The sequence below is a fragment of the Sphaeramia orbicularis genome, chromosome 16, assembly GCF_902148855.1.
Source record: "Sphaeramia orbicularis chromosome 16, fSphaOr1.1, whole genome shotgun sequence".
Taxonomy (NCBI): domain Eukaryota; kingdom Metazoa; phylum Chordata; class Actinopteri; order Kurtiformes; family Apogonidae; genus Sphaeramia; species Sphaeramia orbicularis.
In genome coordinates this window covers 37,947,359-37,974,470 of record NC_043972.1, presented here as the reverse complement: position 1 = coordinate 37,974,470, position 27,112 = coordinate 37,947,359, and the positions used below count along the sequence as shown (strand labels likewise).

General features: G+C 38.4%; 1 protein-coding gene across 5 annotated transcripts in view; it reads right to left on the bottom strand.

The window, feature by feature from the left end:
• lipeb (lipase, hormone-sensitive b) overlaps positions 1-27,112 on the bottom strand; it is a 33,138-nt gene that overhangs the window by 4,918 nt on the left and 1,108 nt on the right. For 2 of the 5 annotated variants that reach the window (XM_030157241.1, XM_030157245.1), the window contains 13 exons: positions 21,432-21,472; positions 17,206-17,447; positions 15,148-15,432; positions 13,910-14,000; positions 13,546-13,572; positions 12,136-12,281; positions 11,579-11,764; positions 10,464-10,616; positions 7,255-7,399; positions 6,509-6,736; positions 5,319-5,504; positions 2,637-2,809; positions 1,550-1,816 (listed from right to left, as the gene is read on the bottom strand). In XM_030157241.1, the coding sequence (XP_030013101.1) occupies positions 1,550-1,816; positions 2,637-2,809; positions 5,319-5,504; positions 6,509-6,736; positions 7,255-7,399; positions 10,464-10,616; positions 11,579-11,764; positions 12,136-12,281; positions 13,546-13,572; positions 13,910-14,000; positions 15,148-15,432; positions 17,206-17,447; positions 21,432-21,472 (2,170 nt within the window). The remainder of the gene's footprint in view (positions 1-1,549; positions 1,817-2,636; positions 2,810-5,318; positions 5,505-6,508; positions 6,737-7,254; positions 7,400-10,463; positions 10,617-11,578; positions 11,765-12,135; positions 12,282-13,545; positions 13,573-13,909; positions 14,001-15,147; positions 15,433-17,205; positions 17,448-21,431; positions 21,473-27,112) is intronic. The other 3 variants (XM_030157243.1, XM_030157242.1, XM_030157244.1) reach the window with 3 other exon arrangements.

The following is a 27,112-nucleotide window of genomic DNA, read 5'->3' as shown; positions in this document are numbered from 1 at the left end:
TGCAGCTTTCTCTTCTGTGCCCAAAATAAAAATAGATGACCATGGTATAGATCAGTAAACCCATGTCTGACAGAATCTTAACAGTGACCAGTAATTAAAGCTGTTGATCACATATTTAACCACTTTAAAAGCACTAAAAAGCCAAAATCTTCTGTGATGGGTCTAATTTTTGCAGCCTGTAAACAGAGGTAAGAGGTTGAAAAAGTCTTATTTCCTTGTTTCCTAAATTATGGAATATTTCCAGAGTGATTGGAAAAGAAGTATCACATCAGTATTTTTGGGAAGATGACTGCCATATAGGTTTACCAAAAAGCTGAGTGAAGCTTCAGTTGAATTAATTTTTCTAGTTCTACAAATTTTAGAAAAATGTATATGTGTATATAACAGAGAAAAGCAAAGCATTTATACTCCTTTTCTATATTTCATCATGATATTATAAGGCGAATAAAGTCTCAAAATGTCTGTAATTTGCATATTTCACCACAGCAGCTTTTATGATTAAGATATTTTTCCAACAGGGGTCTCATGGGACTAAAAGAAGGTCACTGTTTAGGATCATCCAATAACTGCTTGAACGTGTAGTTGAATATTGATGACTACCATGTTCTACATTGGTCCTGAAGGACTTTGTTTCAGAAAGATGTCTTTCTTCATGTTAGACCAGTCCCTCTTTATTTCTGTCACATAACAGTGCTACTCTGACACATCACTGACAGCTCTATCCATTCATACTCTGAGCATTTCCAAGTCATAATATGAGCTGACAGTACTTCATTTGTTGCTAAGTCATCTGTCAATTTTGGACCTGACTTAAAGGTCTGCAAAATGAAATCCTGTCTTTTACACTTTGGTGACATTTTTGAGAATGAACACTTCCTGAATTATAGGGTAGGATTTCTAGCCTTTATAGCGTCGCGGAAAAAATTATTAGACCACCCCTTGTTTTCTTCAGTTTCTTGTTCATTTTAATGCCTGGTACAACTAAAGGTAAGTTTCTTTGGACAAATATAATGATAATGAAAATAGCTCATAAGAGTTTAATTTCAGAGCTGATATCTAGCCATCTTCCATGGTTTTCTTGATAATAACCAAAATCACTTCAGTTCTTGCATCAATAGCTATAGCATTGTACTGCCAAAAACAGTGCTTTTCGGCATTCCATGTTTTCTTTTCTCTCTGTTTTAGTCACATGGTACATACAGGAGTTAGTACTTGATAGCATAACCATTGTGTTTGATGACTTTTGATGGTGTAATATTTTTTTCCGTTGCTGTATGGTATTACTAAAGATTTAATTATACATTCAAATATACGAAGGTGGCATTCACCATACACAGGTCATTTACACACTTACATAATGTTAGGAGTGTTTGCTGAATCTGACTTGGCACAGTTAAACCTACCCACAGTATACATAAAATAAAACCCTCATAAAATTAAGATGAGAACAGAAAAATGTTCTTGACTGAGGTCCAATGCCTGTTTGAAGTAACCCCTGAGATTTAAGCTTTTTACACTTAATATGATATATAGTACTACTTCAACTTACCACTATATGTACAGGTGGCAGCCCTTTCAGCATGTCATCAGGGGCCAGCAGGGGGGAGCAGAATGGATCCTTGACCACAGGAGAGCTTTGCACCCTCATTTCAGCCAGCTGCTCAGAGCGCAGCGGTTCAAAGCCCACAGGAAACTCCCTGGGGTGCTCCATCTCAGACCCCTCCTCACCAGCAGGGGGTGGTATGGCCACAGATGACAGGTCACTGGACATTGAAGGATCAACGTCCTTTGACAGATAGAAATTCACATCCTCTGGCTACATAAGAAAAGGCAGAGGAAATAATGAATGCAAAGTAGTTGAGGAAAGGTAATGTCAGGTAAAACATTAACAAAGACATATTTTACAGTCAAACTTGGGTATATATACACACGCACACAAACGCTCTGTCCTTGAAAAAAAAAATCTTCTAAACACCTTGGCTTAGTGCCTGAGAGTCTTGGCTGAACAATCCTTATTTCAAGGAGGAAAGGCATATTTAAAATCTGACGTCACCTCTGATAGCTTTTTTCCCCCAAGCCAGCCACTAATCCAGTCTTCATGTGTGAAAAAACATGCAAGGATAATCTGGTCTTTGCCAGTAACAGCACAACCACAAAGTTTTGGTATTATGTCAGCATTCTTTTGCTGAATCTGTTTATCAGACATCAGCGACCTCAGCTGAGGTTATCACAGCCTCTTTATCAATGTGATGCACATTGCTTTAGGTTTTATGGAGCTGTATGATACTGATCCAAGAAACAGTATCTCAATGGTGTTAATGTTCAGAGCAATTATAATTGTAGCCTATTAAAAAGGCAAAAGCTGCATATTAAAAGCAAGCTGTATTAAAGCTGAGATAACCTGGGATGCTGCTGGGTTTTCTTCCCTGCAATGGTGCAATAATCATTATCAAATTACAGACATTTCTATTATCACAAGTTAAATTCCCGTGACAGTCCCCACCATAAGCCAAGTGTTGTTTTTAAGTAATGAGATGCACTGTAATAGCAGTTTAATACTGTTAACTTGTTCTGGATAAGAGCATCAACTAAAAGCAATGCTAATCTCAATGTAAACATGTTCAAGCGTGACCTACAGTACGCAGTGGTGCACTGCTGGAAGTGTAATTGTTGTGGGATCCTAAGTCCTGGCAAGTCTGGCTCTTCACAGATAATTTTCTGGTTGGAAACTCAGAGGGCTCAGAGGGTACAGGGGGGTCGGCATGAGGAGATGAAATGGAAGCCTCTGAAATGCTTTTCCTCACAGGATCTGAAAACACACAGAGAGAGAAGGCAAACCAAAAATGAGAATGAAAATAGTAAAATTATACATTTAACAAGTGAAAAAGCAAATAGAGCTTACTAATACCCCCGCCTGGGCATAGAACACTTTGCTGCTCCTGCTCACTGATACCTTGCCTACCAAGGGATTCATTTTGAGTCTTAATTTTCAACCTTTTGAAAAATTTGTAAAAAAAAAAAAAAAAAAAAAAAAAAGCAAAAAGTAGGAGAAAGACACATGCGAGTTAAATTGGAAAAGAATCGGGTGGATAGTGTCCAAGAAATCAGTTGGACAAATGTTCCAAGTTGAAATTGTCAAAAATGAGTAAAAAAATTCAAAAAATTCAAAAATTTAAATTCTGCCATCAAAGTGTGCACTGCACCTCTCCTAGTGGTAAAGAAAGGGTGTGTCCAATTTGAAAAGCATCGGGTGAACAGTCTTCGAGAAATGGGTCAGACAAAATTCTCAGATGGACGGAATTCCTGGTATATCTTATTATACCCCTACCAGCTCAGAGGGGTTTAATAATAATAATAATAATAAAAATAAGAAGAGGAAGACAATGAAGTTAAAGAAGAGCTACAGGGCACAGAAAAAGTTCAGTAATATCAATATTAGTACAGTCTCTTCCTCATATTCTTCAGTTTCCACTTATCATATGTCCTCTGGTTGACAGCCAACAGTTAAAAGCCTAAGATGCAAATTGGGATATATGGAAAAAAGATCAGCAAAGTGGGTGGAGGAAATTCAAATAGCACTGCTATGGTGACACCATTCACCCGCCCTAAGCAGTCAAAACACTCCTGCAAGAGTTGTCATGGCTGGTTTCCTCACAAAGCCCTACAAATCTCCTATCTTTTTAATAATGAACCATCTCAGTGCTATGATGGCCTGTTAATAATGTACACCCACCAATGACATTCTCATTAGTTTGGGTTTGCAGCTGTGGGGGTGTCACCCATCTATGGGGACACCAGGGAAATTACAATTTGCCACCAGATTTACGATGGCTACAATGAACAATTACTGTCAAAGCCCTGCTACTCCGAAGAGGTGAATTGATATCAGTGGGACTAAAGGAATGTTGTGCATCAGGGTGGTATACAGCGATAATTGGCCAGCTGAATGCTAAATAAAGGGAATCCATGTCAATGACCGCCTCCATATGGGCAGTAAATTAACTTGGAGCAGTTAGCGCTACTGAAAAAACAAAAAACTTCACTCACAACACTCAAATCAACTGGCTTTATGAACACAGTGAAACTGTAATGTAAGAAGCAAACTATCTATGCTCAAACTAAGCTGACAATCTCTGCTGTTAAAAAGTGTTTTCATTCACACAAGTAATAACAAAGAAATGTGTTCACCAAGGTGAGGTGAGGTGAGCCAAAGAAAAAGCCACCAAAGACACAAAGATTCATCATCATGGGAACAGATAATCAATGGTAGAGCCTCAATGTTATTCCAAGGGAGTTATACATAAAAGCATGCAGTACATCTGTGTTAGGCTAAAAAATAATTAGCAGCTGCAGAGAAAGAACCCGTGAAGAGTCAAAAACGTTTCACAGATTATATAGGCAACATCTTAACCAGAAAAAAAAGTACGCAACATCAAAAGACAACAACAGGTCCCAATGACCTTTTCAAAACTTGGAGCCAGGACCTAAAATGGATCATGAAGCTGTTCTCATTGTGTCGCTAACTGTAAGAGTGAAGTACATTCATTCACTTTCCTAATTAAAACAGAAAATGAGTGTAATCTGGAGTTTACAAATGTCTACAGCCTACAGTTGTAAAAAAACATAAGACAGAAGGTGTAAAAGGTATTAGCAGATGAAAATTACATAAAGAGCATAACAACACAAAAACAAAATAAAAGCTGCAATATGAAAATGACATAAGAGATGGGAAAGAAGTATGAGTATATGTTATTATAAAACTGGTATTAAACTCTGAGCTGAAAGTCAATTAATAATATGAATGAAAACAAGGTCACAGTTCAAATTCATCACTACAAATGTTTCGGAACGGTTAGTAGTTAGGTAACAAGTTAATACAACACTAAAAGGCTATAAAACTGAATGTGATCTCTCCCTCTCCTAAATTGTACTGAATGCATTTGGATCTGCACTGCAATATAGACTGTTTCACAAATGAGGAAACGAGGCAGCATGTTAGACAGCAGGAAGGGAGGAGACACCCAAAAACTCAGCATCTGTTGCAAAACCCTGCCGGCAAGCAGGTTAGCCTCCCAGACTCTTCCTCTTCTAAGGGTTAACACACTCACTGTTTTCACTAAACCCACTTTGTAAAGACAGGCCCTGAGCTTTAATTTAACATAGTGACATGACCTGAGGTGCACACAGAGAGCAAATATGGGGATCTTTGACCACAACAGCTCAAAATAAAATACCTTTCTGTCACTCACACTGTGTTTCATCTAGCTACGCATGCATGCTCAAACATAGAACTACATAGTGAGACTGAGGGGGTTTACCAGTGGCTTCTGGTGGTTCCTCTGCAGCTGTGCTGGGGGAGGCTGAGGTTCTATTTGAGTCCAGCAGAGAATGGATCCAGTTGGAAGCTCCCTGTCGGAAGTCTCGGAGCAGCAGTGCTGTGTCTCTTCTCACAATGCTTAATGTGCTCACTTTCTCTACCTGCTTTTCAGTCTGTGGCTCGTTGCCTAGAAAGGGAGACATAAGAGGGGTTAGTAGGGGCAGGATAAATGTACAGCAAAAGAGAGAAAATGCAGTAAACTAAATTAAATGGTTGCAATTCTTCAACAACTAATAACTGTTAAGACAGGAAAGGCAATAATGTGAAAAACAGTATTAGAGTAAAGAAAACTACAGAGTGAGTTCAATACTGACAAAAGGTAATTTGTATATCAGACAGTTATGTATAATGATGAAAGGAGGCGCAGACACAAAATGGAATTAACACAGCAGCAGGACTTTCATCATCCAACTGTCTCAGATGATGAAAGTCCTGGTTTTCACATGCTTTGTCTACAAGTAAAGTTGAGATGTTGACCTAAGGTGCTATGAATGACATGTCTACAGGAATTAAAGGAACCATATGGATTAATAATTAATTGTGAAAATAGTGGCTGCACTGACAGAATGAAAAGCATCTTAACTCAATATCAGACACGTGCTGATTAATCAGCACTGGTAAAATGTTTTACAAACTATGTGTATCTCAACTGGAATTATAGGCTTTAAAGGAAAATAAAATAAAAACAAGCCTAGAACCACATATTTGTTACACTTAGTTTGATTTTAATGCTCTGATTTATTCACTAATTGCTTTAACTTAAATCTTCAGTTCAGCAATTTTATGTGATAAAGGACCAAAAGTGTCAACATTTTTTCCAAGAGGGATATGGGCTAATTAATCAGGTATCTGCTTTTTCCTGTTCTCATTTTCGTTATTATATTCGCCTTCAAAAATCCACTTTCAGCCGACCTCTTCTTAATAACCTTATTATGCCACAGGTAGTTGCCACATCATCATCATCATTACAGGCATTAAACCTACAATTACAGACCATCATTTTAAGATTACACATGACATACAGCAGCTGCTGCTTCTGCTGCTGATGACTTCAGTGTTTCAAAGAAAAGTGACACAAAAAAAAATCCACTCTACTTCAACTTGATTTTTTTTAACCATACACAGTCGTACCTGCGTAGGCACTGAGACACCTGGAGAGCACACTGAGTGGCAGCAGGGGATCCATAAGTGTTAGCAGACGAGAGGGTGAAGCGTAGGCAGTCAGCAGGATAGCAGGGTAGGCTGCCACAATGCCATCTGGCATTCGTACACCATAGGCAGCAGCTCGCATCGACGTTGTTACACACAAGTTGCCTCCTGCACTGTCTCCAACCAGGCAAACTTTCTCTCCGGTCCAGCCTGGAGCCAAAGAAATGAGATAGAGAAGACAGAGATGAAAAGAAGAGGAGGTGAAACAAAGATATAAATGGAACAAACAAGTAAAAAAAAAACTGAGGACTTTAAAAATGCACCATTTTAAAATCTACTGTGGTGCAAAACAAAAGGTAAGGAGACACATCCAGTGGCTGCAGCTTTTCCATTGCCTCCACTGCTGGATATGTGGCTGCTGTGAGCGGGTGGCATCCAAGTGGCTGCCCCGTGGTCATATTATACTCTCCTTGCTTTGGAATACTAACATACTGCATTGAACTTACAGCTAAATTGACAAAGCACGCTTCACAGATTGGATATAGCACCAAGGCCAATGCATGACATTATACGGCAGCAAATTGTACCATGTATATGTACATACACATATATGGAGATGTTGAAAATGCTGAAAAATCTGAATAGATACAGATAATGTTCATCTTTATAAATCACTCCCATTTCTCCTAACCATGTTGTGAGTTGTGCAAATAAACAATGCTGAGTACCTAGAAGGTGGTGGTTCCTCAGAGCCCAGCAATAGGCATAAAAACACTCCTCTAGGGCCCTGGGAAATGGGGCCTCTGGGGCAAGAGAATAGTCCACTGAGAGGATGGGGACACCAAGCTCTTGAGACCAGCTCTTCAGATAGGGCTGCACAGAACACAAGAACATGGAGAGTTGATATTATTACTGGATTATATTATATTCAGTTTGTTACAAAAGAGAAACAACAGAGACGACAATAAGCAAGGCAGTGAGAAAGAAAGAGGGGCCTTTTGGATGAAGAAAACCCTCTGGGGTGAACATTGGGAGGGAAAAATAAAGAGTTGCGACAATGATGTGTCCCTAATGCCATCTGTCTGCTTTGAGGCTTACAGTCCAGACAAAAGGAGAATGAGCAGTGCCCTCATGGTCACCTCCATTTCCTTTCATCTCATATAGTAATAACAGAGGTGTCCACATGTCCTATTTGTTTGGTGTAAGGGAAAAGACAAAGACAAGCAGAAAGTGTCAATTTACTGGGATAGTTTATGAAAACAAAGTCACTGTCAGTGAGTTACTCACATCTCTCTTAGTCAGTGTCTCCATTCACAATGTCAAGCAGCATGATGTGTGTATGTCTGTATACTGCTGAAACAACCAGCGACTCAGGAAAAGGAAAAACACACGTACACACCAAGCCACTCCAGCAGTCAGCTGTGCCATCTTAAAGCCCTACCTGTCACAATAAATCTTAGACTGAGCTTGCTGACAAGTGAGAGTGTGTGTAGTTCAAGCATCATGTCAGGCAGTGTGGGTTTTTCTACAATTCAGTTGTGTGTGTCTGTGCATGCACAACTGTGTGTAAACAACAGTCATTGCTGCCATTCCAGTGAGTGTTAACAGCTGCCAGAGTCCATGGGCTGGTCTGCCACTCAAACAGTTCATCATCTACCTGCATAAAATGAGCTAAAGACTCACAGCAAATGGCCTCCAGTATAAAAAGAGGTATCAATGTGTGTGTGTTTTTTGTTGGCTCTGGACCAACACTGCTTAATCTAAAAAAAAAAAAAAAAAAAAAAAAAAAAAAAAAAAAAAAAAAAAAAAAAAAAAAAAAAAATATATATATATATATATATATATATATATATATATATATATATATATATATATATACATACATACATACATACACACACATATACATACATATATATATATATATATATATATATATATATATATATATATATATATATATATATGTGTGTGTGTGTGTATGTATGTTCAGGAAACTCTACCAGCCCACTTGCATCCTTTTCACAGAGAAAATTACACACATACACACACTGTCAGTTCTTAAACCAGGAATTAATATGAGCAGTCCCACTAATTCTCAAACGAGCGGAGCAGTTAATCTGCAATCTTATACCTCTACTACCCAAACACACTGAGTTAGTGTGCCTGTGTTTGAGTTGCTAAATGCTCAGATGCCAGTGCATCAGCTCAGGGGATCTCAGCATCACTGGACACTGAGATGACCAAAGGCTTGTGCCACTGAAGCTGAACTATCTGTAGGGAGGAAAGAAGAGACAAGATAACAGGGAAGGATACAGAGGCAGTGAAGAGGCACCACATGAGCCTCTGGCCCTCAAGAAACTTTGTGAATAACATTCAGGAGGCGAGTGCAGGATCCCTGCTAAAGACTGGCAGAAGTAGAAATAAATAAATAAATGAATGAAGACACTAAGTGAACAAAAAGGATTTCAAGAGATATTCCAAAGATTTAGAAGAGGATGTAGTAAAAAGGAGAGCCTAAAAGTAGAAAGAAGGATAGTCTGACAAGTCTTCCATTAGTGCCCAGGGTAATCTTTCTCTGCAGGGTTGTACTGTTCTCCCTTAATTCAACATGACAGCCCTGCTCACCCTTTCTCTGATTGCTCCCTCTCATCCTCTCGTTGCTACGCAGCTGTAGATCAAGGATGCCCATGTCCTTGGCAATTTCACACAGTCTCGTCTTGCAGTGGTTATAAGTAGCCTGGTGCCAGATAGAGAATGCACACAGCCAGGCAGGTCCACACCAGGACCAAACATGAAGCGCAGGCCCAAAGTGTGTCCCCTCAACTTATCTATAGTCTTTGTATGACGTTGACAGGTTGAACTGGATGCTAGCAATTACAATGCTATCACTTTATGCACAGTTACCTATTCTATGGAAACTCATCATACACTATGAATTCTATCAGTGATCCTGTAATTAAATCTGGGAATATTTGTAGTTTTCTAGATGTACATCTCTGAATCTGTGAGTCCCTTGAGAATGAAGTGCAAGACAGAAGGTGTTGATTTACAAGAAACACAAGATTAGGATTTACAAGCACTTTACTGGAAAAGAAAGCTTGATGGAAGGGCAACATGTTACATGACTATTAAGTTTTCAGGGATTCATTACAAAGTAATTAGTTTAATGGCTCTTCACAAGTCACACTACTGACAGATGAGTATCAAACCAACATCGATGGTGTTCCTTTGCCATCGACTGGAGTGTGTTTACTTAGTTGGGACTCAATTACAATAAGTAATATGAGAAAAAATATTTGAGGGTTAGGCAGCTGTGATAATACAGGCTCAATACATAAAAATAGGACCAAGGATCCTCTAGTCTAACGGCTTATTTAAAGACATTAATTGACATTTGTTTGACCTTTCAAGGTCACTCAAGATCAAAGGTCATGATGCCAAATGAAAGCCCATATGTGACTTCCCATCTATAGTATAGATAATAATAATAACTATATCAAGATCTTCAACTGTTTTGAAGTTACAGCACTTTTTTCCCCATGATAAACCAATGGGGATTTTTTTAAATTTCAAAAATTCATAAAAAAAAATCAAAAACAATGTTTCTCAATTCTTTGAACAAACTCAGCAGACCTTAGCCCAAAGATGTTCCACAACTAATTTCAAGTCATTGTGCCTAACGGTTTTGGAAAAGAAGATTCTTGAGAAATTTTTTACAGACAGATGACAACTGATACCAATAGCCTATCGGACCCTTTCGGGCCGTTGGACTAAAAAACAAGATTCAAGTCAAGTCTCTTGGGCATGTCATTTACAATTTCATGTACCAACACATAAATTGTCTTGTTGTTTCTAGCAAAGTAACACTGATGAGATGCAAAAAAATGAAAATGCCACCTCATCTTACATTATGTCAGGAAGGAAAGAGTCTTACCTCATGGGACTTGGAGGTCTGGGCCACAAAGCCACCCCCATGAAAGTGGATTAGGAGATAGGGAGATGAGGGGAGGCGCTTCGTCTTCAGCCCCAGTGATAGTGAGATGGCGCCCCCCTCGGAGCGGGAGAGAGACAGCAGAGTCTCACTGTCCTGGAGAGGGTAGTAGAATTAGGAAGGAAGGAAGGAAGGAATAAATAAATAAATGAGGAAACATTCACAAAACAAACACAAATTATAAGACTATGATGAAGACTAAGACTAGATATGACTGTGACAGATAAAAAAAAGAAAAAAAAAACAAAAAAAAACATACACTGTCATAATGTGATGTCTGCACCTCTCTCGTGACTGTCCACAGACTGTATACCCTGCAAACAAAGCTCTGTTTCCATTGCTAATATATTTCATTGCCAGTGTTAGCAACAGGGCTCCTTTGAAAGAAGATTAACTAGCTGTTCTGCAGCAGCTTGCTGCCAGCCCTTCCTGCGCCTGCATGAACGCACACTAATTCCCATTCATTAACAGAAACAAGGAGGGAGGGGAACTGTGGCTGTGAGTGAGGCTTTCCGCTGATGCAGCCTTGTGTTTTGCGACATTAAAAAGGACAGTATTGTTTTGTTGGAGCGTGATCAATGGCTGAAAGTGTTTGCTGATAGCACATCTGGTTAGGTGCCAAGTTACAAAGAAAGGATGGAGAGAGAGTGAGCCTCCCAGGAGAATTACGGAGGGAAGAAGAGCAGAAAAAGTGAGAGTGATACCTATGACAGAGAAAGGGAGATAATGTGAAGAGGATTACGTCTATGAGGATGAGCAAAGGCAGATGTTTACTCAAGCGACTGGGGGAAATAAAACTAATATGCGGAATACTTTTAGATTATGAATAACAATCTGTATGACTGCTATATGCAGGCTGGGTTACAAAGAGCCAGTGTAGAAAAATTGTCAAAGTAGGTCACACAGTGTATTCTTGATATTTAGAAAGGCTATAGAGAACAAATGTAAGGCAAGTTCTGAACAAGTCTAGTTTGCCATCATATGTGAGAGTCCAGAGCTTTTCATGCTGAATTTTTCACTGTGTCGTTATGGTGTAAGATGAATGGTAAATTAAGTACCTGTCCTTCACGCAGGTCATAAGAGAGGAGCCTCATCTGCACAGGAGCGGAGCCAATGTGTGCTGATGGTGGAGCTATAGTTACAGACGCTCTGTGATTGGCCGCCAGGGGAAGGTCAAACGGTACAGGGGGCACGGAGAGAGCACGATTCACCTTGACTTGAGTGGATGTCATACTGGCAAGACTCTGGAGGGAGAGAAACAGTGGAGAGGTGCAGAGGAAGAGGTGAAAACAGTGAGAGAAGAAGTGAGACAGCGAGGTAGACAGTTAAAGAGCGAGTCAGGTCACTGGAGAAAAAGACAAACCAGATGAATAAATCATGATCCCCATTGAATAAATTGAATTCCACTCTATTATTACTAACAGCCTTTAGGCCAAAATGCAAAATGATAGAAAGGTACTTTTACCAGAGAAAAGTAAAATATCCCAGATGCAGTTTTTAAATAAAATTCAAGGCAGCACTTAGAGTATGTGCGGGCATGGGTTAGTGATGGAAAATCACAGATGTGTAAGAGTGTATTTGTATGCGTAAAAAGGAGCATTAGCAGTCTACTCACAGACAGGACCTCAGTCTCAGTAATGTTCCAAAAGGCCTTCCAGAAATGGACATCCAGGTTCTGGGTAATGCGTTCAAATTCTGCCCCTCTCAACTCTGGGTCAATGGCGTACTTCCCTGAGGTAAAGAAAGAGCTGGCTGCAACACCTATGCAAGGGAGGACGGACAACACAATGAGGACCAAGAAAAGGAGGGAGCAGAGTTAAAAGTAAATGAAAAGAAAAGACAAGAGAAAAAAAAAACAAACCTCAAATTCTCAATAATAAAAATGGGAATAATGAATTAATTTGGGGAAAGAAAAAATGTTGTAGGGCCTATCCCATTAAAAAACATTAAAATACAAACTAACAAAGACCAAAAAAAAGCACAATTACATAACAAAAAAAAAAAAGATTGATAAAACAGAGAGCTAAGCACAGCACAACACAACATAGTACAGTACAGCAATAGTTAATCCATGTTTCCAGCACACAGTTCAAGACCCTTTAAGTATAGCACTAACATTCCTGCTATGAAGTGTAAGGATTTCATGTTATAGCTGTGCAATGATGTAACGGTCTACAATCAAATTCAACTTTACTTTCAATGCCCTGAAAAAGCCAAGGACAAGTAGTAGAATAACAAAGACAAAAAATAAAGAGCCATGACTACTGTATGTATACTGTAAAAACTGACAGTTACTACTTAATAATGTAGGAAATACAGCAGCGATTACTTAACAAAAAGACTAAATCTAGTTTTAACATATATTGGGATCAATAAAGTATGTCTATCTCTAGTCACGTATTCAGTCAATTTGAATTACATTCAGTAGCAAAAAAATATAACACTGAGTACCAAGCTGAGTTTAATGAGGAAAAATGAGTGAGAAAATAGATTTATTTTCTTAATTTTAAAATCTGGTTTCAATTATTTTTTATGTATTTATTTTACATAATACTATTGGACCAATACTGTTGCCTATTAGTTTAATGATATATTGATATGCATGGGTGTTTTCTTTATTTGGACATTTCTTGAAAAATGAATAGAATGTACTTTTTCAAAGTAAATTTAACTCCATTATGCCCAGGGATCCAGTAAACAGACATAGAGAGAGACTTAAACAACCAAATTAAAACCGATCTTGAAAAATATCTTATTAGTAGCAGATGTGACTAAATCAAAGATTATTTCTTTAATGATATATTTTATTAGTTTCTGCACCTTAAATTTCCAAAATAATACTAGGACACTTTCCTTCAATAATTCTCTTCAGTAATCAATGATCACATTTTTACAGTGTAACCTAAAATATGAAGGTGTTTAGGATGATAGGTGGTAGATTAATAGGAGCTTCTTCATATAGTGCCTCTCAGTTCACAGAAGGACTATAATGAAGGGGGAGGGAGGGGGGGTAACACACACTCACCGTATGGTGCAATACCTCCTGCCTCCACTGTGATGCAGCACAGAGCACAAAAACCATGATTGCTTATTGACAGTTAAATATTTACGTGAGTGTGTGTGCACAGTGTATGACCTTCTAGCTCTGCTTATCTAATATAAGTTTGTGAATTTTCAAATCATTGTGAAATACAGAGGAAGCGCACCAGCAAGCCCTCAAGTTTCCAGAGGATGAAAGAGCATCTACAATCCAAACACACAACATCAAAAGGTACGCAGTGAGGGGGGCAAGGAGCAATGTAGAAGAGGCATGGGGTGAGTATGGCCTACGAATGACAACGAAGCGGCTAGATAATGAGAGGCCCAGTGGCAAACAAGATGATGCTGACCTATTCCTGACTGATGGCGTTTATAGTTTTCTCCAAACGCCACGAGGCCGATGGCAATAGTTTGAAGACATGGCCGGATGGCTGGAGTGAACTGTGACAAAAGAAACAAAAAGGAGACACAGAGAGTTCAAATTCGGTTCTTGCAATTAAAACAAGAAACAGACATTAATAAAAACTAAACTTATTCAACCAGAGACGGTCAAACATTATAGATGATGGGGTATGAGCTACAAGACATTATAAATTAATATAGACAGTAGTACAGAAATTTAATCATTTTTTCCTCTAAGTTTGATTTTGGCCTCTGTCCAGTGAGGGTTCAGCCTCTCTCATTAAACTCAAATAAGAACAGAAACTGAGGCTGTTCAACAGATCTTGGAGATAGAGGAGAATTCCTTTCATCCACCCAACTGCTTTCCACAGCTCATTTCACCTGTGGGTTTGGAGGACATAAAATATTTGTAGTTCAGGATTCTTTTCCTGGCTTTCATGTTACACTTCTGGCTGCTCATTTTCTCTTTTTTCTCACTCACTCAGTTTATTCTAAGGAGGAATATTCACCATGGTTTGTACAGAGGGCACATACTACCTGCACTTGCCATATGCCTTACAAACAATTTGTTCAACCTTTATTCAAAAATTTCCACAGCTTCCAACTTCCTTAAAGCAACCCTAGAGGAGTGCGTGGGGCTGTTTTTCCTCCATGCTTGGATTTCATTAATAATTTATCTTTTTGTAATAATTTATTTTGTAGTGTGTGCTACAGAATATAATTTTCTTGGTATAAAACACTGGAATTTTAAAGACCTTGTGAACTATCTGACACAGATAATAAAATATGCCACAAGAGGCAATGCAGCCAAAATCTACACAATGTGGCAGCCTGTCTAATCTTGCATTGAAAAGATGGATGCAAACTACTTCTCATTGTAACTAAGGAACCCCCCCCTTTTTTTAAAAATTCATTTATTTTATTTTATTTATTTATGCATTTATTTTGGATGTGTGAGTTTTTATATTTTGGTTGGAGTATGAGGTGCATTAGGGTTGGGACTTTGTTAGAGTGGGGTTAGACAACTATGTTGTAATATATAATGTTCATTAAATTGTACAGTTCTGATTGTTACAATCTAAAATTTTAATAAAAAAAAAAACCTTTAGAGAAAAAAAACTGGAACTCTGGGGAATGACCAACTAAAGAAAATCTTGTTTTGAAATATTTTCATAGTCCATCTTACCTGAAAGCCTAGACAGCGGCCATAGAAGCAGCCCTTGTGCATGGACGCATATTCACGGACAAAACTTTCGCTAAGGCCACTTTCATCTTGGAAAAAGAGGTTGCCATGGCTGTTGTCATGAAGCATACGCCGCGCTAAGTAAAGGAGTGCACGAAGTTGGCATAAGGCGTTGCAGTATGCCTCCATCTCCCCCGCGTTGTGTGCAACTCGAAAAAAGATGCTGCGTCGGTTAACAGTGATGTACCGCCCCTTGTGGATGATGTGGAGAAGGCAGCAACGCACCACCTACAAAAAAAAAAAAAAAAAAAAGAGACAAATTGACAAAATCAAACAAACCGGGGGTAAATTGTTGAGTCATACTGAACTCGATTAAACTAAAATATGACACAGCAAATGTACAATTTTAGTGGAATTATTGAAGAGGCATGACTTAAAGGTCTGCTCAAGTTTTAGCTAAGATCAGTGCAGTATGATTAAAGGAAAACAAAGTGTGATAGCATGTTAGAAAGGGAACATGTGAACAGCTTGCTGCTTCACCAGGGTGTTACAGATTAGTCAGAGTAGCACTGTGGGGATGAGAAGGATTAAACATGTGGAAATTGAGGGGCTGGAAACAAAGAAGTATTCATTTGTTGCTTTGCTGGTTTCATTCATTCACGGTGGGCTGCAGCCACTGAAGGTCATGATGTTTCATCAATAACATAAGATAAAGTACAGTGCGTACAGTAGGGATAGATATTCTGCAGCTAGAGGAATTTATCCAACCTGATTTGCAGCACAAAATCAATCTGTAAAACAAACAGATTGACCTTGAACCAAAGGCAATATCAAGGCAAAGAGGGGCTGGTGAATAGTTTCTCACAGTGTGGTGAGAATATTAATGAGTATGCATTTCTCTACATGGGATTATTAGTCTCAGACCTAGGGTATCAGGACCTGTTGAAAGTATGACACCGGTTCCTCAAATGAAAGATATCAGCTAGACAGAACAGCAACAGAGATTTCAGTGCCTGAATTTGAGATTTAAATACCTGAGGTGTCAGCTGAAATATTTACCCTCTGGCAATAAACATATCTTTTAATGTAAACTTTAACTAGTTAACAGTACAATTATAGTATTTGTAGTCTAGCCTTTATTCATTAAATTATTTTGGCTGGGTTAGTTTATTAAAATGTAAAAGTGCAACATGTAAATTTGGTAAGTATTATTAATGTGTTTTTTTATTTATTTATATTGATACTTTTAAGCATTAAAGGAGTTGTAAGTAGGTTTTGTGGCCAAAACTGGTACTGCAATCACATTCAAATACTGTAGCGCATGGTATCCCCCCCCCCGACTAGGGGTTGCCAGATCCAGCATAAGTGTCTAGTACAAGGAGCTACCATGGCAAGCAACGAGTCATACACCGATATAAATACCAGGCCACGGTCTCTTCACCCAGTGGCTAAGACCGCTGGGCAGTGAGACCACAGGAGAGTCAGGCCCAGTGAGAGCCAGCATCGGTCTTCAAATTCTTCTCCACTTTCAGTTGTCTCCATCTTTCAAAAGCATCTCCTATACTTATCCTTGTTTTGTTTCTCACTTTGTCATGACGTATTTGGGAATAATAAGAGGCCTTTTAAGTTTAGTAACATCAGACATTTGTGATCAGAAATGTTCCAAGATGCAGCTCAGTGTGAACTGGCAACCTGGGTGCTGAAACGCTACTGACTTTGTGATTGGGAGATAGGTGATGGGTGGAGCATCAGACCAAAACACAAAATGACAACATAAACATTAGTTGTGGGCTGCCACTTAGCTTTTCAAATGTGAATATTCTGGCTGGACTACTACTGTCAGTGATATCAGTATTTGAAATGAACATGATTCCTTAATTTGACATTCAGGGCCATTTTATGGTTACTTGGAACATAATTCTTACATGCAGCTCCTTTAAATAATACTGTATATTGACTTTTCTTTGAGGTCATTAGGTATCATCTTCATATATACTACCACAGAGATGCTCAGCTGAAGTGGAGACACAGAAATGAACCTCACCACAGCCAACTGCTTACCTTGACCAGCGAGCGATAACCATTAGCAGGTATATGTGGGTCAAAGTCGAAATGGTGGTAGACTGCAGCAAAGCCAGAGATGACGGGCTCCAGGCTGCGAGCATGTTCCTGGATCAGATTCATGGCGTCCACAAGTCGTCGTGCCGCATCACCCTGCGTCCCCTTGGCTCCTCCAGAGAAGAACGCTACATTCTCCTCGCACACGCTGTAAACAGCTGCAAACACTGCCTTGGTGTCCATCACTAAATACAGGAAGACAATGGAGAAAGGTGAAGATTTCAAGTAAAAAATTCAATAAATAAACAACAGTAATGGGTGAGAGTTACTTTGTGTAATTAAATCTTGATAAGGTGTTTCTTATGTGTTCCAAAGGGGAAATGAGATATTTAGCATGTCTGGTTTTTACTGCTCAGTCCCTCCACTGATCTCACAACCAATTCAACTTCTGTGATCCTAAATGCAAATATAGTGGTAAATCAAAACCATTATGTTCTGTAATGATAAAATCTAGTCTTTCCAGGAATATCCTGTTCCAGTAATGTGAAAAAGGGCACCCTTAGTCTTATTCAGCTCCACATTCATTCGTGATAATCAGCATGTAGACACGGTACCAAGAGGGATATCACTGGGCGTCTCCAACATAATGTTCCCTTACTTCTATTAACTAATCCCCTATAGCCTAGTGCATGGGAGCTCATTGATTGAAAAGTGTTAAGGAAGCCTTGAAATTAAATGATGTAAATCCAGCCTAAGCACCCGAAATCCAGGAAGATCTAGGCAGACATACATGGAACAGGAGCAGAAGGCAGAGGCCCTTTGCTAACATCATGCTGCTGGGAACACTGCAGATTAGTCATAGGCCAGCAAAAACACATAAGCACACACTCACATAAGAGTCCCACAAGGACGTATACAGCGGACAACACACAGCTGTGTGTTTACCAAGTAGACTCGTGTCTCTAGTGTAATGTAGAACAACAAAGATCTAGCACCACATTCCCATGGGATTACTACTGTTACATGAAGTCCATCTGCTGAGTTACCTGAGACCTTTGTTTCCACAACACTGAACTCTTGAGATTAGCGGGAATTTACTGTATAGGTTACCCAGCATGCCGAGAGACAGATATGTGCAATGATCATGATTAATGGATTAAACAAATAAGCATCCTCATAAATAACAGTGAGAAAATACAGAGGAAGCGGATATAGAGAAATAAAATCCTTTCTGTATTATGAACAGGTACTATGAAGCACATTTGGATGTTATGGAAAGATGACTTTGCTTTGTAAAATTATGCATTCCCTACAAACACCAAAATTACTTCAGCTAACCTTGAAATTAGCACAGTGATCCTCAAACTTTTGATATTAACTCATTGAAAATATAAATAAAAAACACACAAGATTTTTTTTTTTTTTTAAACATATTCCCAAAGCACTGTCTTGAGTAGAGCAGAGGTTGCTTGTGCATACTAAAAAGTGGACAGATCCTACTAAAGTGAAATACTGTTTTCAGGGTTAAAGAAATAATGGAGCTTTAATCGCACTATTACTCAGCTATTCCCTGCCATTCTGTAAGAGTAATGGAAGAGGCAATTTTAGTTTGCTGGGAGGAATCACTGCCCCCTGACATCCGGGAAAGAGACATTCATCAGCCAGACGACTTAAAGCAGGCACTGCATGAAAAATCTCTGAAGCTGGAGCCAGGTTCCACATCTTCCTATCTGGTCTCTGCTATTCACATGCTTTCTCTTAAAAGGGAGAAGCAACCACTTCTGTAGGTGCATTTTTCATGATGGAGGCTAATTTATCAACTTTAAATATTTAGTAAGTAACAAATGAATCATGTTCAAAGACTATGAAAATATATGAAACCAGAGTACAATGCATACCCTCCATCATACTACAGCTCTACTTACTGGGCTTCTTTGGTTAAGGTAGGGATGTGTCCTGTTTTATCAGGACCTACTGACTAGCTATTCATTTCACCCGACATCAGAGCTGCAAAAATGGATGCATTTTATTTGGCTCAGGGGTAGACAGAAAGAAATCCGTGGAACCAAAATGTGTAGACTCCACAGAGCACCACTGTAGTGGGGATATGGTTTTGGTTAAAAAGTTCAATCCTATCGATTCTATCTATTCCAACAAAGATTAATGAAGCAGCCTAAGGCCTAATTTCACATCGATTCATCCATGTGAAAGGAATACTCTTATCTGAAATAAGATGATCCCATGACTTCAAGGGACATTCCACACTAAAATTACTTTTAACGCTTCAAATTAGAACGGGGACTGACTTGAAATTCTCCTAATACAGCATACAGAAAAATTTCCAGTTCAGGAGGAACTCTGGGCTCTCAGACTTGTGCATGATCTCTAGTGAGTGTTTTTGATGTGACTGATTAAATGCCATTGAGATAATGCACAACAGCTGGCAATTATTTCAAGAGGCAGGTAAACAAATAATGACATAACTGAAGTGCAGGCAGCAAAGATGAAACCTTTTACAGAAGATTTACTGACGTGGACACACAGCAATAATATGACGCTCGCATTTTAAAGTTGGGACTTTTTTTCTTGCATCTTTTTAAAACTCAACTCTGTCAGAATTATCTTGAACCTTTATTTATCTGACAGAAGTACAGGGAAATTACCTTCCAACATTTTACGTTTTATAAATATCAGATTTAGGGTTTGATGCCTGCAACTCTCTCAAAACTTAAGTCTGACTTGTTGATTTTAAGTCTGCAAAAGTGCAACAATTACTGTCATCATTTCCAAAACAATAATAAGCCATAGTAATAGTAATACAGTTGTAAAGGTGTCTCTGACCCAGCTTCTTTGGAGTGTTACGGGAATCTAAATCTTTTAACGACAAAATAAAATGATCATGGAAATTCTTTGGACTTTTATCAGTTAATTAAATGTTCAAATTAATTAACAAGTTAACAGTGAAGTCATACTCTCTGATGTCAGAGATGTATAACTTCCATTTGAGCAGGAGAGATGGAGATGAATTACCAAAAACTTGATACATGATGTGATGAAAACATGTATTAGTTGAATAACAAATTCATCCTATCATTCAATGAGGGAAACCTACGTACTCTCAACTGTGTGTTATGTGACTATGTTTTGTGTGTTACATGTTATGTCAAACAAAAGACAGCTACCATCACTTTATATATTCTCTCATTCTTTCTCCAGCTATTTCTTGCACCATCTTAACATTTGGCCAAGAACAAGTGGACTACACAGACTGAGTGTCCTAAACCTGAAGACACAGGAAGCTATTAATTTCCAAGAACTCTACAAATTTCAGCTCTGGAAACACCACTACACAAAGAACATTAAAACATTTCAGCGGTTTAGACAGACACACTGGTTGCTTGGGTCAAGCTATGACAACAATGTTAGTGGATCTGCCTAGCTAATGAACTAGTTTGGGAATAAAGCCGAAATTAAAATTGCATTGCTTAATTAGAGTGGGGGGTAAAACTCTCAGAGCAGGCGAAGCCAACTGGGATTATGTTGAGAGAGTGGGCTAGGCGTGAAGTTTAGGAACTCCTGGATCACAATAACGGTTGCTAAAATGTGCTCAGTAATAATGAGGCCAACACACATTCTACTCCTATCTAACTGTGGGGAGCAAATCATATGCAAACGCCTTTCTTATCAGGCTCTCCTGAAATCCAAACATGCCATGGCCCTGTGAAGACTTCACCTTTGTTTGACATAGGCTATTAAACCATCTCAAGCAGACAGACAATAAGGTAGAAAACAGACCCTCTACGGTAGTAACCTGAGGAAAACATGACTCACCTTCTAGCCTTAGCACCTCTGCCCTTTACCATGAGAAAACGTTTACATTTATGGAAGGCCAACTCTACTGATCATCAATACAAGCTTACAGATTGCAGCATCATCCTTTTGTGTGTCGGTGGAACAATTTGTCACTGTAAGCCCACTGCAACCCTTCAGTTGCACCTTGTCTCTCTACATTAAAGATGGATGGCAGTGGGCATTAATAAGTCATGTACAACAACCTGAACCAGTGACATAACAGACATGTAATGACTCCCAAGAGGCAAAGAGACAGTGTGTATGGAAGTCTTGTGTGCAGGTATTTGCAAGCAGCTGCTGACTACTGAGAAAAAAAAAAAAACAGCACTAAAACTAACTACTTAACAAGCTGGAAGAGAAGTAATAAAAGTGTTTACCAGGATCTGAGTTCAAGTCTCTGTCCTTGTCAGTATCCTCTCTTCCTCGAAAGCAATGAGAGCATGGATAAAAAGAAAGAGAGAATGAGAGAGAGAGAGAGAGAGAGAGTGGAGGGGGGGTTGGGGGGGGTAGAGAGGAAAGTGATAGGCTTTTTCCAATTGGTTTTGTTCCCCCTTGCCGCTGTGTTCCGCTCCCTTGTTTGCTATGTTGCGTCTCATGCCATCAGCTTAACCAATAGTACTCGGAAACAATGTGTCCTTTTATTGTCTTTCTGCTCATAAAGGGTAGGGAAACTGTTGACAACCCTATCCCAGTTAACTTTCTCCCTAGAACAGTGGGCTTGCCTTCTCATTTGCGGTAAGGCTTGCAACTCCCAGTGACCTTCAACCTAATTGGAAAAACAAACAAAAAAAAAAAAAACAGAAAACCCACTGGCAGAAACACAACTTTCAGAATTGGACACGTGTGTTTTTTTCTGCATTGTGTCCTTTCCATATTTATTGAGGACATAATATAAATGCAAGCAAAAAGCAAACTCAGTACACACATCTATAGATTATTAACTACTGGTCAACTGCTCAACCAACTGTACACATCATGTTTACATTAGTCTGTTAAGCTTCAAATCCTCTACCTGTAACTGATGATGTTAGGGTGCTATCTTTGTTATACTGAGTCTATTTAGGTAGCGTGTTTGAACATATTTGTGTGTGTTTATAAGGCCGAAATTTACCATACACACCAACTCTTGAGCAATACTAATATTTGGAAATGAATTCAAAACACGGGCATCTTATTCAAGCTCAAACCAGAAGGTGGAAATTTGCCATTTCAGAGAGGAAAACATGACTTATGTTCAGATTCTTTGTTGATGGTCCCAAGGCTCGAGGGAAAAGACATGACCCCTCACCCACTCAGCTGAAATACAGAAAGATGAACCCAAGCTCCTTAAAACATAAAAACACACAGAAGTACGCCAACTGAGAACTTCTGCTGTTAATATTGTTTAAACTTATGTTGTTCTTCATTATGTTGTCAGTTCTATTATAAGGGTCATATTATCAGTCCAAAAGTTTGTATTATCCATTGGCCTAGAGACATATGTACACATCCCAGTAGGAAACAGATAGATGTAAATAATTTAATAGAGGCTGGATTCTATTGAGTTGCCTCAGTATCAAAGCCCTGGTCATTGATGCAACAGATAAGAAATCTCCAGCACAAGGCATAGCGCACGTAGTTACCGTCACCGTGTTAACTATGCACTGAGTTCTATACATATTCTCATTTCATGGCTGTCGGATTCATTAATAGGAAGAAATTAGGAGGCACGATTATATATCAGTAAGAGAAATGTACATCCGTTGTATGTTTTAGAGTATGTGAGCAGTAAAGGAGCTTGTTGCAGTTTACTTAACTCACTTCGCTGCCATCACTGTAAAGTCATGACAGCAGATTTAAAATGAGTTCAGATCACATTCATCTGCTCTATCGAGTGGTCGTGTCCATATTTCTGAATCAATAAATTGAGGACATTTCATGTATTACCTACACGTCTTTTAAGTTGTTATATGTTCTGCTATATCACATTTATTCTTCAGTTTATCATGTTGTAAGTTATATATCTTTATATTGAGCTACCAAAGCTGTGACACAGAAGTAAGTTGCTGGTCTAAAGCAAAGGGCTAAGAATGAATAGATGCTTTACTTTGTGTTCAAAATTAAGGCTTCGTGTGCAAGACATAGCCCACATGTTGTGCAGCTGTTAAAAATGAGAATCTTTTTGCCTCAGGGTTTTTAGTGTGTTATGAGGCAATGGCAGTACAAAACAGTCATTGGTTAGCCTCCACAGTCTATATAATTAATTTTTACGATTATACGACATGGTTTCAGGACCCACGCCATTTTGGGTAACACCATTGCTAAATTGATAATGTTTACTTTAAACATGTAGAGTGCAATAATACTAACTAAATAATGGCTTTAAGATCTGATGTGCATTTGGACACCAGTAAATTTCTTTAGCAGATCATTAAGCTTTTACAACGTCACTTCAACATTCACTACCTGCTTTACTTTCTCCAAATGTTTGTACCTAGTTATGAGACACAGACTGCCTAATCTTACACATATCATCCACATATTTACATTACACTGGAACCTAGATAGCGCTTAAGCCCTCTGATAAACCAAGGAAAATCCATGAGGACAATACCAATATTTTTCCTTAACTACTGCTCTTACAATTATCCCATGGCAATGCTGTTTTATAACAACTGCTTACTTCACCGACAGAAAGTAGACCTTTCCCATACACTCTCAGCTGAGCTCTAAAACCATTAAGGAAAGTGATGGTCTAATCTAATGCTGGGAGGACTTTGAGAAACTTCCTAATGCCAGTATAATTAACTGTTCTGATCTTGTCTAGGCCATTTTGAACAGATGGCACTCTATTTTTTTCTTTAATCAAGCCTAAACAAACCCATTGTGGGGAAAAGTAAAGTTGGGTAAATGCGAGCCATAGAATGCAACACTGTTTCTAAAAGTGGAAGTCAATGTCCAAGGACAGAATGTTCTCTTTTAATGTATTTCTGCAACTAAAGGGTCACAACAGTGGTCATGTGTAGAGACCAGACAGACTTAAAAACTTCAATTCCTAGTTGTTATTCATTTTCATGGAATGCTTTTTTTTTAATCAGTTGTTAAAGCTATCTGGAATGCTTCAAGTCTTGCAAGTCTACTGTTTAGGAAGCAGGCTTTAAAAATAGCAATGCACAAGCAAAAGGAACAGCCAATAACATCAGCTCTGTATGTCATGTTTATGCTGTGACCCCTCTCCCAGACAGAGCTCCTTCATACACACAAGGTCGAACTGAACAACAGGAAATGACCAACAATGAGCTTCCACCCCCCCTGAACACTTGATGCAGAAACCTTTGTTTGAGTTGCATAATGCCACTCCTTTATAGAAACAGAAAATAATTGGACTAATATTAAGATCTGATGAAACGTAAGTCTATGAACAACAAGTACTACTGGTTAAAAAATGTCTAACCTCATTATTTGGTTATTGCATAAGCTTCGACTATTCAATAAACAAATTATTCATGTACGAAGAGTTAATACATCAAACTCTGTATGCAACAACTCCATGTAGCAAATACAGGGGATGACAAAGTAAAAGACAAGAAATCAAACTGTCTTGAATTGGTTTCAATGCACCTGACTACAATGATATTGAATCTAAAAACCTGTGAACCTAATTAGGGCTTTAAAACTACAACTTTAGAAATGGCAAAAAAGCAGCAAGTTAGGGCTGGGCAATCTCATGATTTTAGACTGTCATTAGCTTAATCTTAATTTGCCATATGACAAAATAAAATAAAATAAAAGCAGCGTCAAAAATTTCTACACAGCTAACATTCTTTTTAAATGAACTGTTTAGTAGTGCAATTAAGTATTTTAAAGAGAACATTGCAGTACGGGTTTGTAGTGTTAATGTCACTAGCACTGTTTGCTATGGCTACTGAGTTTCTCTCAGTCCATTTATAGCAACATTTTGGTGTCTGTTTGCGTGTCCAGGTTTAGTCCACAATAGCTTGCAGAGTTCATACAATGTGTTGTCTGCTTCTGCCAAAGAAATAATGATGAAGAATTACCAGTTCTGAATTCTGACATGCAGTGAATCAGATTAACACAGAAGACTTATGCTAGTGTGAAAGTATTTTTGATTTATTACAGAACTATGGCTGGAACATTAGGCCACCACAGTCAGGGTAATTAATGGAAGCACTGCTGTATGTACAGGAAAATGTGGACTCACAGTTTCTTCACCAACATATTGCAAATACTGTTACAATGTGAAGCAAAGCAAAATGAAGCAAAAATGCTGAGTTTTTAGGAACAGGAAAAAAGTAAATATCATACAGACCGGGGCTTCAGAAACCAGAGGAAACTAGAGGAAAGCTGCTTACAGTTTTTGCTCTAACTTGCCTTCATCACTTAGGAGGTGAGAAAATTGTGATCACAGATAGTGATTCTAGGGATTCTCAAAAGGTCATCAGATGATGGTTTGGCGAGATTACCCTCAGCTATTGCAGTTTATAAACCAGATACAGAGGTATTTGGGGTGGTCTAATTGCAGAAATGGAAAAAATACTGAGTGCAAAGGTGCTGTGTAAAACATGTACGATGAGTCACAACAGTTGCTGGTTTGTTGGTGTAATTTGTGATTTTAATTTGACATTTCTTAACGAATAACCTGTGCTCTTTCCTTGCTAACCAAAGAAGAAGGCTCAAATCAAAATCACAATATTGCCTAAAATAATCACAGAAAGACCAAATCTTGTAACCCTGGATGCAGCAGAATTTTTCTAAATATTTCTGTTATTTGGTGTTTTGATTATGGTGGTGGAGAGCACTGTTAAACACATCAGCTCCCAAAATCTCCCATAGGTTGTCAGTAGACTTTTGTCAAAGCAGACACTGAGACTTATTGAGGCAGAAACACACGGTGTAATTGGCATCATTAAAAAACAATTGTATTGTATTTCGATTTATCAGTTTCAGGCCTTGGGATTGTACATCTGCTGGAATTACATCCTTGAGCATCTGAATGGAACAGAAACGTAGTTAATGTGATCAGTAACGCTCATGTCTTGCTTGGTTATTTACAAGTCTGCTATGAAAAAGGTCTATTGGGTTTGGATCTGGTGACTGCCAAGGCCATGGCATATGATTTGTATTTCATCAAATTTTTTGAATGTTCTGCTCATGGTAATGCACTATTTCAAAAACAAAATAAGTGCCTCACCCCCAAAACAGAGCTCTTTTGTACATTTAATTGACAAAATACAGAAGGGAGTAGGAAAGAAAATCTTACTGTGCCTGCTCCTTAATCAATACACCCACAAACGAATAATAAACACATTGTTATATTTAGGAATTCAGTAGTTATGGATAACAGTTATAGTTAGATGCAATGAATGACCTTAAGCCACACATCTGTCAGCTTCATGTTAGCAAATTTTCTTTTTTTTTTCCTTTTTTTTTTTTTTTTTTTTTTTAGAGATTTTTTAACTTACCGGTATTCAAACACAATTTAATCTGCTCCAACTATATATTTTTTTGCATACAGACAATGGGACTTGAATGTTGCACTGCTGCACTTTATCTATTTTTGCATATTGAGTGAGTGATGAGTGTCCCACATCTGCTGCTGCTGCTCTAACAACTGTGTCTGTAATAGGTATTATTGTTGTAAAGTTAAGATGTACTTAACTAATAATGTCTGTAACTCAACTAGATCTTTAAGTTTCAGTTGTTCTTACTTAACCTGTGCTCTGAAATCCCCTTGGTAAATAATTGCATGCTTTTCTGTAATAGGTTTTTTGATGTTGCTCAAGTATGTACAGTCATTGCCAAAATGTTTGGCAATGACACAACTGACTCTGCATAAATGTGAATAATTTAACAAAAAAAAAAAGTCTTTGAAACCTCAGAAACTCTAGGGGGGGGGGGGGGCAGCAAAGTGAGCAAATACAAAATGTGTCACTCTAAAACCTCTTGCTCATAACTGTATTACCCCTCACTGCCACACAGAAGTTAGAAAAAAAGGCAGGATAAGTGAACAGTACTGAAATATTGCTTTAATCCATAACATTCATCATAAACTCCTTCA